Source organism: Asterias rubens, chromosome 2, assembly GCF_902459465.1.
Source record: "Asterias rubens chromosome 2, eAstRub1.3, whole genome shotgun sequence".
Lineage (NCBI taxonomy): Eukaryota > Metazoa > Echinodermata > Asteroidea > Forcipulatida > Asteriidae > Asterias > Asterias rubens.
Window position 1 is genome coordinate 5,587,457 of NC_047063.1, and position 14,838 is coordinate 5,602,294.

Genomic DNA, 14,838 nt, shown 5'->3' on the forward strand with positions numbered 1-14,838 from the left:
GTGAACTTTTTTTATGCATAAAAAAAGATGTTTTCATATGAATTGAAAAGAAATGAAAGCTTGCAGCAAACAAGTCTCCAATTGAGTTTTAGGTGGCAATAAAATTTCAAAAAAAAAGATTTTTAAAAGATTCCCTTATTGTAGAAAGATAAGTCTGTACAACCCCCAAGACATTAAACCCTGACCTGGCAGCCATGGCAACAACCAATCCACAATGCACCCACCTTGCATGCCTGCGTGAGATGAATGTGTAAGCTGTTGTGTAGCCATCCCAACTGGAGTGGGAGGACCAACAATACCCATGATAGCACGCCCACCTGGTGTGTTGCCACTTCCATCCCCATTCCCATGGACAGCAAAGCGGGAAAAGTAATTCCTGTATAACAAAATAACAAACTAATATAAATACATGTACAGTCAAATAAAACATTTTAACCACTTAGGCATAGGGTCAAATTAAGACAACACATCAAGAACACAAAACTAGAGAGCATTTGATGAGAAATAAAAAGTGTACATTGGATGGCTCAATCAGGCTGTAGGCTTCACAAGCCTACACTACTGACCGCTACAATCACCAAACTCATTGTGATTAACAGCAAGACAAGCCAATATGATGGACATTGAAATTAGCACTGCTCTAGTCAGCTTGGCTGCCTCCTAATTGGTATTTTTTTTTTTAATTTTTATGCAAGTCGCCTGACACACAAGGCCTGAAGGCCACTTCAAGGTGTGGGCTACAATTATTTTTTTCCAGAGGCCGTTGCCACCTACTCCTAGGGAGGCTTTTCCAAGAGCGCGCGTGTGATAACGTATTTATCTTCAAGCAAACTTGGAGCGTGACCATAGACCACACAAGACGCAGGTAGTGATATTAGCCGTGCAATATAGGTTTTTATCACCACTCCATTCTGCGAATCTGATTGGAGGATTAGCGCGTACTTGAAGATAAATATTGATATTAATGCTGAGATAATATCTTTGAGGTAGAAAAGTTAGCTGGAAGATAGTTTGATATTACACTTATGAACTTTCATATTGATCAATAAGGATGAAGCAAATATTTTAACTTATGGGCACAAAATATTGAACAATGAGAACAACTTGATGTACTACATGTACAGATATACAAGTTAGTTGAAATAGTTCCCAAATCATTAAACAAAGCATGCAAGCATTGTGTCTGATGTCAAAAATCAATGCTAGATTTCCAGTTCATTGATCAGTATGTGATCTGTTTCATGATAAGAAATTGAAAGTTTTATGAAGTACTAAAACAAACACATTTGTCTGTGTCCTCAGAGACTGAAATTATTTACCTGCTCAGGTTCTGTGGATAGATGTATTTGCCTGTTGCTGACTTCATATGCACCTCTTTACAATGTCGTATCAGGCGAGACAACGCTGGAAATGGTCTACATGTATGTAACACACACAACAAAATGATCAAGCTTTTTATGGTAATACTTCTGTTTTATCTTCAAGCAATGGCTTTCACCATGAGGCCGTTATTAGCTAGATCACGTTAACCATGACTCTAAGAACACTGACAGTCATGGATATTAGATTATTATAACACTAATAATTCTCTGAGTCCTGTCAAATAAATTAGTTTTCACTTTCCATGTAGGTATACAACTTAGAAGTCAGGGACCAAGACAGGAACTAGAAGACTCAAAGTATGTGTCTAACATAGAGTTCTATATAAGAACTAGAGGGCGCACTGGCCTATATACGCGCCCCGGTATGCCCGCAGGCGGCCATTTTCTAAGTTGACAAAACAGCCATCTCACAGCGTGTGTTTGTGCGGGCATTTTGTAAGTTGAACAAACAGCATCGCGTGAGCGTTCAATAAAAAAAAACCTCAAACGTGTATTTCATATTAAACGCGCGTGCAGAATGGCGCGCTTGTCATCCTCATAATAATAATAATAATAATGAAAATTTATATTGCGCATGTATCCACCTAACAAGGTGCTCAAAGCGCATGAAAAGAAGAAAACAGAAACAAATCAACAGAAGGTAGAGGGAACATCAGGAAAACAAACAGACAAACCAGAACAGCACACAAGATCTCTGAACAACACTGGTCAAATGGTTTCAGAGTTTCCTGACAAACGGTTAACAGAATTTAAGTAAACTATCTTTAGTTGAAATGATTCCAACTTACTGATTTTTGCGATACCGGACACAACTTTTCCAATAGCATGGATATGTGGGTTCAGCTGGATCACCTGTGTAAATAAAATATAAATCACAAGTTGCATAATTAATCTTATTTTGTGAAAGACAGTTTAACATAAGTTCCCATCAAGACCTCCTAAATTACAAACCTCAAGAAAGTGAGCAGCTTCAGTTTCAAATAAAAAAACAATTGATTTGAATTAATGTTTAAAGCCAGTGGACACTATTGGTAATTGTTAAAGACTAGTCTTCACAGTTGGTGTATCTCAACATATGCATAAAATAACAAACCTGTGAAAATTTGAGCTCAATCGGTAGTCGAAGTTGGCGAGATATTAGTGAAAGAAAAAAACACCCTTGTCACAAGAAGTTGTGTGCTTTCTGATGCTTGAATTCGAGACCTCAAATTCTAAACTTGAGGTCTCGAAATCAAATTCGTGGAAAATTACTTCTTTCTCGAAAAAATATGTCACTTCAGAGGGAGCCGTTTCTCACAATGTTTTATACTATCAACCTCTTCGTGTTACTCGTAATCAAGAAAGGTTTTATGATGATAATTATTTTGAGTAATTACCAATAGTGTGCACTGCCTCTAAAGTGTTACAATAGAACTAACTAGAAATTGTAACCTCTCCATGACTTGAGTCTGCAAGACCTCATGGTTCTTGTCACATGATTCATGATACAAGATTCAGACCTCTTAATTGATGGTTGAAGTCACTAGATGGCGCTGTAAGCCCCAAAATGAAGATGTCACGAGGGAGGACACATGGCATTTTGACTACAGTGTTCACCGTCTGATGATGTCATATCGATGGGAGCCAATCCGGTGATGCCAAACCATCACCAATTAGAGTACGTGGAGAACTGTGCACTTTGCCCAGTCAGTTTCCCTCGAGGTTTATTACCTGATATCATAACAATTTAAGCAGGACCCTACACAGACAATTTCAATCAAGAACTTGATTACTACTTAAAGTTTTTTACAAGTTAACTTCCCTTAAAGTTTTAAAACACTATTACGTACATCTATCTCTGTGCCTTACAATTATTCAACACCAACAACTTATTTCTCCAGACTCTGTGTAATTTGGTTGACCCTTCTACACATGAGAAAGTGTATACCTATTTTATCTGGAAAGAAGTTGCCGATAGAATCTACAATTTACAACAAATTTACAACAACTTGACCCGATATGGCTTAATTTCCGACATACGACACATTTAGCTTGATAACATCACAAACGTTGTCCAAAGGCTATTCTTTGACATACATGTACGTACCTACTGCCTTGAGGTGATCTGATACCTCTACAACATGATTGATAAGATCCTCCAAGTCATCATATTGATAATCACAACCATCCCAGCCACATTCAAAGACTGGTATAGTTCCTGCTGCAGGGGCCTTAGTTACTGGCTGACTAGCTGGTTGGGGGTTAAGTGCCTCTCTGGTTGCCTTCTCTAGGGCTTTGGTCTCAGCAATGGCTGCAGCACGTACCTCATACTGACTTTTATCTGTAGTTGGAAGCTGACGCCACTTCAACATAAAACACAATCAAAACTGACTTATTCTGCATTTAGAGTTCTTAAAGAAAAGTACAGTATTACGTCCAGGGCATGTAAGTTGTCAAACGAATATTATCCCAATGATATTTTCTAAAAACAGTCAAACCTAGACGTGTGTTTGCTGCGTAACAAGCACTGTGGTTTGTTTTATGTTGGAACATAAATTGTAAATATCATGTCATTACTTTCAATAGTTTATGCTAAGTTTGGTCATATTACCTTACTCTTTTAACTTGCCGTTTGGACTGTAAAGACAGATCAAAGTGGGTCATATCTTGACATAAATGTCTATTGTGTCGCACAGTACAAAACAAGACAGTACAAACATTATGATTTTATTACATGTGGATCAGGAGATTTTGTTAACATTTTTAGAGCTTCCCATTTGATAGAAAAGAACAAACAAAAAAGGAACAGAATCAAGAAGGTGTTGGTGCACATATCGCACAAACACTTAAAGACACTGGACACTATTGGTAATTATCAAAGACCAGTCTTTTCAGTTGGTGTATCTCAACATATGCAACAAACAACAAACCTGTGAAAATTTGAGCTCAATTAGTCATCGAAGTTGCGAGATAATAATGAAAGAAAAAACACCCTTGTCACACGCAGTTGTGTGCTTTCAGATGCTTGATTTCGAGACCTCAAATTCTAAACTTGAGGTCTCGAAATCAAATTCGTGGAAAATTACTCCTTTCCCGAAAACTACGTCGCCTCAGAGGGAGCTGTTTCTCACAATGTTTTATACTATCAACCTCTCCCCATTACTCATTACCAAGTAAGGTTTTATGCTAATAATTAGTTTGAGTAATTACCAATAGTGTCCACTGCCTTTAATAACCGTGAATTATTTCAAACTTTTTGAGTACTTACATCACTTCCTATTAGTCTACTGATCTCTCCAAATGACATTTTAGGATTGCTCTTCTTAACATCAGCTCTCTGTTCACTAGCAAACAAAATAAATCCACTGGCATGGCGAGGTTTGGGCGGCTGGATCTTTGACAAAAACAAAAGGCATCATTGCAAATTAGAGTAAGTAATGTTTAGAAACACAAACCAAGAAATTAATTATTGGTCAATGGTTAAAGGAACACGTTGCCTTGGATTGGACGAGTTGGTCTATAAAAAGCGTTTGTAACCGTTTGTTATAAAATGCATATGGTTAGAAAGATGTTGTAAAAGTAGAATACAATGATCCACACAAATGTGCCTCGAAATTGCGTGGTTTTCCTTTTACCCCGTCGACTAACATGGTCGGCCATTTATGGGAGTCAAATTTTTGACTCCAATAAATGGCCGACCGTGTTTCTTCGCGACGTATAAGGAAAACCGAGAAATTCCGCGGCATGTCTGTATGGATCACTATATTCCACTTTTAAGCAATCTTTCTCACCATATGCATTTTATAACAAACGGTTTCAAGCGCTTTTCAAAGCCAACATCGACCGATCCAAAGCAACGTGTTCCTTTAAACTGTAGACAAATTATTGCTTTATTCATTTATTATACCACAGTCTTGTATAGCGCACGTATCTACCCACCATGCCCACAAGGTACTCAAGGCACTTATGTATTCATTTATTCAGAAAGAGAGGTTATTGAAAGACTAATTAATTTCTTTTCGGGAACTTGTTGAAAGCATTTTGAATTATTATTAATAAATCCGAGACCTCTTCTTTTTGTCCAATGTTTGGAACTTTTTTGTTGGTACACTGAGTCAAATCTAAGACAGCTTTGGTTTGTACACCAGGGCCGAATTTCATAGAGCTGCTAAGCACGAAAATTTGCTTAGCATGAAATTTATTCCTTGATAAAAACAGGATTACCAACCAAATTTCCATTTTGTTGCATTTCCTAGTTACTGGTATTCAGCTGTTGTATGGTTATCTTGAAAATCATGTAGAAATTTGGTTGGAAATCCTGTTTTTATCAAGGCAAACATTTCATGCTAAGCAAATGCTCTATGAAATTGGACCCTGTTTGGATTCCTACACTAATCAGCTAATGTACAAACCACTTTCAAACCACTTAGATCCCTTTTGTTAAAGTCTGCATGTCATTGGGTAGACACACAACCCCATTGTCTGTCCATTTAGCGTAATATGACCAATTCTTCCAAGAAAAATGCATACGACTTATGTAGGTGTAGAATGCTACCCAGAGTTAGGTCCAAGTGAAATGTAATAATAGCTTGTATTAGATTGTGTACCACAAAAACAAACTATTATAGGATTACTTGCAAGGTACTGATATAACATGATACCAGTGCAAGTGCAATTCTTATAACAGAATTTAGCAGAACATAAAAGAGTAACAACAAAATTCAATCAATTGTTTTGATGTTTTTCATAGTTAAAAAGAGAAGTCTATGTACATTTTAAGTTCAGAAATAAAACACTTTGTTGAGCTCACTTTAAAACAGAATAATTATTACTTCATATTAATTTGTATTTTTCATTGTTTAATGTCAATTCTTTACCTTTAACAACCCCCCCCCCCCCCCAACTGAAACAAACCCACAGAGTGTTCATTCCAATTCTACACATCCTAAAAGATAGGACCAAATTGACCTAATTGTAAGGGAATATAAAAAAAACTCCCTTTGCTCCATGTTTCATTCACCTGTTATGGCTTTGGTGCTTCCGATACTTTGTTTAATCTTAGTGTTTAAAGGGACAAGTTTCCTTGGATCCCTCGAGTTGGTCTATAAAAAAATTGTTTAAACTGTCTGTTCTAAAATGCATATGGTTAGAAAGATGTTTCAAAAGTAGAATATCATGATCCACACAAATATGGCTCAAAATTGAATGATTTTTTACCCGTCATGAACTAACATGGTTAGCCATTTTGTGATGGCCGACCGTGTTAGTTCACAAAATAAAAGGAAAACTTTGAGGCATATTTGTGTGGATCATTATATTCTACTTTCAAAACATCTTTGTAACCATATGCATTTTATAAAATAAAATAAAAGGTTTCAAATGCTTTTCATTGACCAAGGTTCTGTCCCTTTATTGAACAAGAAAAAAGGTTAGCAACAGATATCAGTTTAATACTGGTCAAACTACTAAATCATGACTTTCAGTGTTTTCCATCCTCAAGTGATGCAACCACATGTTATTTTCTGGGGACAAGTTTGGCTCAGATGTTCCTATACCAGTGTGCCAGCTGGATGGGAACCATTGCTGGGAACCATTGCTGGGAACCATTGATGGGAACCATTGCTGGGCACCATTGATGGGAACCATTGATGGGAACCATTGATGGGAACCATTGATGGGAACCATTGCTGGGAACCATTGCTGGGAACCATTGCTGGGAACCATTGCTGGGCACCATTGATGGGAACCATTGATGGGAACCATTGATGGGAACCATTGATGGGAACCATTGCTGGGAACCATTGCTGGGAACCATTGCTGGGAACCATTGATGGGAACCATTGCTGGGAACCATTGATGGGAACCATTGATGCAACAATAATATAGCCCATAATATATTATAGCCCATAATATAGAAACCATCAATGTTTGCCATGGAGCCAGAGGGGACAGTTAAGCGACGTTCAGGAAGAAGTAATAAGACCATGATAAGACCAAGAATCCAGTCAAGTTTACCCTGCTGATTTTCCTTAATGGAGCTTGGATTGTTTAGTTTGTTGTTCCATCTACCTTGGCCAGAATCAAAGACTAGATATGATCTCCTTCTAACTAACAAAAAGTGCAGGCACACAGGGCCTTTATTGGCACAAAGTACGAGGCAGCAGGATGTTGTCACTGGGTCAGTCCCCAATAAACAAGTTTCAATCAGTTTACTCCTTGCCATTTGTTAAGCAATTTAATATCACTTCAATCAACATGGGACAAAGAAGTTCTACAAATGAACTATAAACGTTGCCTTTCCATGAAAAGCGTTTGAAATGAAATCAATATGGTTAGAAAGATGTTTTAAAAGTAGAATACAATGATCCACACAAATATGCCTAGAAAATGTGTGGTTTTCCTTTTACTTTGCTATCTAACACCGTCGGCCATTTTATGAAGTCAAAAACTTGACTCCAGATGTTTCGTGTTAAATACTACCCCAATTTCTAAATGCAAAACTTAATCTTCTGTTTCATGGTATATCTGTTATTATTAATACTGGATAATTTTGATTTAAAAAATGAACAATATTGGCAACTTCTGGGAGTTTTGTGATGATAATGTAGAATGTTGAACAGTATCTAAAGGGTTAATGCCTTGAAAGGCGTAAGACTTAGAAAACTCACTTGAAGAATATAAACATCTGGTTAAAGATCTCTGGACAACTTGGAATTCCATCCAATGTTCCTTTCTGCTCATACTTGTCAAAATGGACCTTAACAAACTGCAACTCCTAATATTGCTCTTATTGTGAAATATTTTGTTTGGGGTTCAACCCAAGTGTTTTCCAAAATGTTAGTCTAACAAGTTATTAATTAAACCAAAAATGAAACTGTGATTGGTTAGGACCATCAAAATGCACACCCTTGGTGATCCCACATGATCCCAGTCTAATTTGAGAATCAATGATGACTGGATCACAACATACAGGTATGATTAAGGGTTTCTGCTTAACCATGTACTGTATTTTGCTCATGTCATCTTCAACAAACACACTTGGGTGTTATTAGAGTCACCACACATTACTTACTGTGAGTTTATACAAATAGTTAAAGCTGCAAGATAACTTGGGTAGTTCTCCTGGGACAGGAGGATGATGGAAAGGTTGGGGTATGCATAATGCTGGCCAGTGCTGGTAAACTACTTATGCATGTTGTTGATTGAGTAAAATGAAACTGTACTTGCACAACACTATGGTACGTGTAGGTTGGTAACAAGTACTTGGTGATATTAATTTAATTCCACATTGAGTCATTAAATCAAGCAGACATTGGGTGATATGAAGTTAATTAAATTAAAAACAGTAAGGCCACATAAACAGAACAAATTGTTGATCGTCCCCCCGACCCCATTTTTTTTTCCCCATGTCTGGATATCTCTTTATGCTTTTACTGCCCAGATTTTTCAGCTGATATTTTTTTCAAAATGTACAGGTTTTAAAAGATGTGTAAAAAAGGTTTTTATTCATGTTGGCAAAGCAAGAACAATTCTTCAAATGTTTACTTGGGCTACACTGTGCTTAGTTGTTTGAAAAAGTTTACAGAAAATGTCATCTTAGAGTTAAATTTGTTTGACAAAACTATTGAAAACATCAAAAACACACAAACCCTCTGTTTTATAGTGATTTTGATGATTTCTTTATTCTTGATTTCATAATTGGCATGTCAACAAAACTTTTTTTTTTTAATTAAAAAAGAAAGAAAAAAACCTCACTCCCTCCCCCTGCAAAAAAAAGGACGATCAACAATTTTTTTGTTTATGTGGCCTAAATGTTATGACAGACAATACTCTGCGTAAATCAACATAGAAAGGTTCAGATTGATTACCAGTTTCTGGCTACTTGTTGATCTGCTTGGGCTGCAGTTATTAACCTGAAAGGACAGTAATACTCACCATGAATGCAGGGCATATCAAAATGTCTGCAAACGCTAGCGTTTAAATTGGGAATGTCTCTGAAATTTGTAAATATGTTAAGCAACAAAATTCATACAAAGTTGACAAATATGACTGGGGAAGACTGTCAGATTTTAAACGATGCAAGCAGATGTTCATTTATATTTTAAGGTAGATCTGCAAACTTATTGAAACATTTCCTATTTAAGAGCGTCTTACAGAAAACTTGTACATTCAATAACAAATCTACATTTACATGATTAGACTGGAATGTCTCAAGTTTGCTCCAATGGTTGGTCTGATTTAATATTACCCCCAAACTGGACTAGGTCGATTAGTTTGCTCCAATGGTTGGTCTGATTTAATATTACCCCCAAACTGGACTAGGTCGATTAGTTTGCTCCAATGGTTGGTCTGATTTAATATTACCCCCAAACTGGACTAGGTCCATTAGTTTGCTCCAATGGTTGGTCTGATTTAATATTACCCCCAAACTGGACTAGGTCGATTAGTTTGCTCCAATGGTTGGTCTGATTTAATATTACCCCCAAACTGGACTAGGTCCATTAGTTTTGCATTGCCTTTGACGGTCAAGTAATTTTTGCACAGCAGCCAAAATGACTGCAGTATTCAACAATAATGCACACTGCATTGCACCAATATGTTGGTCAAACATTTTCCTGGATGTGTTCTGTTTTCCCTCTTTTTTTCCAGAAAAGATCATTGTGAAAACATTTCTACAAGGTAAATTTGTTTTCACTAAAATTGTCCTGCAGAATGGCAACCGTCTAAGCCATCCCATGTAGAAGGACCCGTGGGGTAAAATACATTGTATTCCAAGCAAAGTAAAAAGGGATAGATATGGAATCAAAGCAACCCTGTCTTAACACAAGCCTTTTACTAACTATCATAATCAATCACATGGAGATCAAGCTTAACATAAATGTAGGGTTTGTCCCCCAAATCACATGTAACCTCACTGGAAGCAGCGCACCACAGGGTTAGTCGGGTTGGAGCTTCTAAAGACACATAATGTAACGGTAAACTTCTAAATTTACTCATCCATACCATTAAAGTCATACCTTATACCATCTTGTCTAGTAGAAGTGCATCATCTTGGATTGGGTTGCACGATCTTGGCTCAGAATTGTGCCATTTGGCTTTGGTATGGTGACTTGACTGCCCTATCTGCTAGGGTACGAGATACAGTCACCCAATCTTCTATGGTGTGAGGTACCCAGTTGGCTAGTCAAGAGGGACCTCCGCAACGCTCCAATGGGGAGTAATCTTTGGGATGCTCAACTCCAATACAAAAATAAGGTCTCGCCAATTGCCATGATCCAAAGTGTCTTATCAGCTATTTGGTTAGTTGGTTGGCTTATTACCCATATTGGCTTCTTACCTTCACTGCCAGATACCATGGATACCACAAATGCTTACCAAACTGACCATGCAATCAAATGTTTGATCGGCTTCTTCTTTTTGGACAGGAATTTGGAACAGCAAAGTATGGCAGAAAATGAAGTACTTTATTTGTAAACATCCTTTGGCGTACCTGCGCACATTTCAATATCCAAACAGGGGCCTGAAAGTTGTTCCAACTCCCGTTTAACACATACATGTAATTACTACACAGACCAATACATTCTAAGAATTTCACTATTTGAAAAAAGAAATACAAGTCAAGTTGCATTTTGATGCAATATTGAAATTTAACAAACGAGCAAATCGAGTTTAAACAACGTATCAAGTATGAAATTAAAAGAAGATGTTAGTTGTCTTTCTAAAACAAAAGCACAAATGCAGCGGGACAAAAACCTAAACACATCAGTTTGCCTGTGCACTGACATTTCCCACGTTAGGGACTGAAAAGAGCAGACACTACCAACTGACATCTGAGAGTGGAACCGATATTTAATTGCTACATAGTTTGGTCCTTTAAATTGCAATGCTGTGTACATGTAGGTAAACAAAATTTACAAACAATTCGACAAGACACACCAACCACAAGACTTCCTTCAACCTTTGACAGGTCAGACAAATCTTTGAAGAAGAAAAACAATTCTTAATTATAGATAAAAGATTTCTGAAAAATTCCCACAAAAAACAAACCAAAAGCTAATTGTACCTTTGATGTGCCTATAGGTGTCGCTGTGGAAGTACTATCCTGTGTCTCTTCATCAGCAGTCAATATGACCGTCTTATCATCATCTTCATCTAGAGTTGCAGTCTGCACTCCATCAGTCCGACTCATATCAGTACCTTCTGATGCTTGCTGCAGGAGTGGGGATGCTTCCTTTAGAGGTGTGATGCATTTCTTAAAGAAGTAGATTTCATCATCAACCACTTTATTAGAGACAGAGTAGCGCTTGATGCTCTTGAGTTTACGAATTTGTCTCTCAGCTTCCTTGTATTGTGATTCACAGACAAACACATCAGCCTCTTCATACTCTGTAGGACGACCTGATCCATCAAAATTGTAACATACAAAATATTATTTTCAGCATTTTTCATAAATTCTGTAATTTTATGCACCATTGCTGTCTTAAAAAAACCTGACTCTATTAATTGCAAGCACGAAACAGTTTTTAAAACTATTTATATCAATTGAATATTGTTCAGCTTTTACTTGGAAGAAAGAAATGGACCAAATTGAAGCTTTTCATTTAAATTGGTTAAGGTTCATTTTAACTGTGAATAGACGTACACCCAAGGACGCAGTCCGGGGTGAATTTGGTCGTTCTCCTTTATACATAGAGCAACTTAAACACATGCTTAATTACTGGTTTAAATTAGTGGTAAACACAGGAATTCCATTCTGTACAACTCCTTTAAAGTTCATCAAACTCTAGGGCTTAACCACAAACCATCAGTATTTCTTATGCTTAGAAAATACTTTGATTCAGTCTCCTGTAACATGCCAGAGAACATACCAGAGCTTGCAAACCGAAGGAATGTGAATCGTATTTTAGTTCAACAACTATGTGATGTGTTTATTTCAAGGTGGTATAATAGATTGCACAATGACTGTAGAACTAAATCTAGTCGAAAGAATAAGCTCAGGACAAACCGTACATTCAAAATCCAGTTTGAGTTTGAGTTATATTTACAATGTGTTAAACAATGCTGACTCCTTCCATCTAAGGCTTACCTACCCCCACCTGACACCAACTTTAAACAATGCTGACTTCTTCCATCCAAGGCTTACCTACCCCCACCTGAAACCACCTTCTTTAAACAATGCTGACTCCTTCCAACCAAGGCTTACCTACCCCCACCTGACACTACCTTCTTTAAACAATGCTGACTTCTTCCATCCAAGGCTTACCTACCCCCACCTGACACCACCTTCTTTAAACAATGCCGACTCCTTCCAACCAAGGCTTACCTACCCCCACCTGAAACCACCTTCTTTAAACAATGCCGACTCCTTCCAACCAAGGCTTACCTACCCCCACCTGAAACCACCTTCTTTAAACAATGCCGACTCCTTCCAACCAAGGCTTACCTACCCCCACCTGACACCACCTTCTTTAAACAATGCTGACTCCTTCCAACCAAGGCTTGCCTACCCCCACCTGACACCACCTTCTTTAAACAATGCTGACTCCTTCCAACCAAGGCTTACCTACCCCCACCTGACACCACCTTCTTTAAACAATGCCGACTCCTTCCAACCAAGGCTTACCTACCGCCACCTGACACCACCTTCTTTAAACAATGCTGACTCCTTCCAACCAAGGCTTACCTACCGCCACCTGACACCACCTTCTTTAAACAATGCCGACTCCTTCCAACCAAGGCTTACCTACCGCCACCTGACACCACCTTCTTTAAACAATGCTGACTCCTTCCAACCAAGACTTACCTACCCCCACCTGACACCACCTTCTTGTGACTTGTACTTCATTGTTATAATATCATTATAATAAACTTTATCAAGTGTCATTTATAGGATGCTATAGCTTCTTCTACTTACTGGAGGTGTAATCTTTGTAGATCATAACATGACACTTTCCACAGATACTGCGCATGGGATTTGTATCTTCAATCGAACTCAAGAAAACCTCATTCTTGTAGAATAAGCGAGTTGGTGGATGTATAGTCTCGGATGGACGCACAAACCAAGGACCATTGAACCAAGGATCACCGCTGTCAACATTAAACATCAAAACTTTTACTAACAAAATAAAATATTGGTCATCACTTACTTTGGTATTAACAATAATAATACTCTCTTCATAAGTGTATAACAAATACAGTTAAAATAAAGTTTTTTGGCACCTCAATCAAGATAAATTTAAAGAAACCTATATGGGAGGGCCTCTTTAACTAACCTCCGATTCAAGCCGCAACCCCAATGATCCCGGCGGCTTTATACTTTATATGGCAGTACACAAGAGGTCATTAAATCCCAATCCCATGCCAGAGGGATTAAGTATATTTCTTTGATGACACCGTTATTAACTTGAATTGATATTTGAGTGAAACAACCTACTTGGCATCCTTCCACATCTTGTCTATCCTGGCAATAAATGGCCTTGCTTGATCAGATCGAAGATACACACTGTCCCCTAGCTTGTAGACATGACCCTCAAAATGAACTTGTTCGTAATATACTTGACCACTGTCACTGTTGGTTGTATCAACTATAACATCCTGTAATCAGAACAACAATACAGCTGAATTAAACAATGAATCACTTCTTATTAAAGGTAGTTAGACTATGACACTTGTTTCTAGTCTGAAATCAAGAAAAACATGGCATGAAGTCACAAAAAGGGACAACACACAAGGTCTTAGATCAATCAGCACTCAGGTCTTAGATCAATCAGCAACCAGGTCATAGATCAATCAGCAACCAGGTCTTAGATCAATCAGCAACCAGGTCTTAGATCAATCAGCAACCAGGTCTTAGATCAATCAGCAGTCAGGTCTTAGATCAATCAGCAACCAGGTCTTAGATCAATCAGCAACAAGGTCTTAGATCAATCAGCAACCAGGTCATAGATCAATCAGCAACCAGGTCTTAGATCAATCAGCAACCAGGTCTTAGATCAATCAGCAACCAGGTATTAGGTCAATCAGCAATCAGGTATTAGATCTATCAGCAACCAGGTGTAATGTTTAAACAAAAAAAACACTTTTCATGTAAATTAAAAAAAAATAGCCATTATTGTATTAAAGCGTCTGATACTTTGTCATACTTTGGAATGTTACATACCTCTCTCTCCTTGTCAAAGGGTTGATACTCTCCATCAACCTTATCAGCATCTGTAGGCTCAAGCTTTTGACTACCAGCAAATACAGACGCAACACGCACACGAGACAAAGGCTCATCACGAGGAACTATCTTAACATTACTAGAAGGGAGAGCCCAAATCTGTTTGGAATAAAAAAAATTCATGGTATTTGAAGCATTGCAAAACATATTGATATTAAAACATTGTGCAGCCATTCTTTACCCAGCTCGTGGTGATTATCAACGGGCCAATCACAGGGTGGGGAACGATTGTTAGGTTGGACTTTGGACCTGCTCCGT

The 14,838-nt window shown here is 37.8% G+C and overlaps 1 protein-coding gene across 5 annotated transcripts in view; it reads right to left on the minus strand.

The window, feature by feature from the left end:
* Positions 1-14,838, minus strand: part of LOC117307319 (protein polybromo-1-like) — a 66,686-nt gene that overhangs the window by 12,519 nt on the left and 39,329 nt on the right. For 2 of the 5 annotated variants that reach the window (XM_033792041.1, XM_033792039.1), the window contains exons 22-31: positions 14,521-14,679; positions 13,795-13,955; positions 13,276-13,448; positions 11,425-11,759; positions 9,230-9,274; positions 4,630-4,755; positions 3,469-3,724; positions 2,171-2,234; positions 1,320-1,415; positions 318-376 (exon numbers count right to left, since the gene is read on the minus strand). In XM_033792041.1, coding sequence (XP_033647932.1) covers positions 318-376; positions 1,320-1,415; positions 2,171-2,234; positions 3,469-3,724; positions 4,630-4,755; positions 9,230-9,274; positions 11,425-11,759; positions 13,276-13,448; positions 13,795-13,955; positions 14,521-14,679 — 1,474 coding nt within the window. Of the gene's footprint in view, positions 1-224; positions 377-1,319; positions 1,416-2,170; positions 2,235-3,468; positions 3,725-4,629; positions 4,756-9,229; positions 9,275-11,424; positions 11,760-13,275; positions 13,449-13,794; positions 13,956-14,520; positions 14,680-14,838 lie in introns of all 5 variants that reach the window. The other 3 variants (XM_033792040.1, XM_033792036.1, XM_033792037.1) reach the window with 2 other exon arrangements.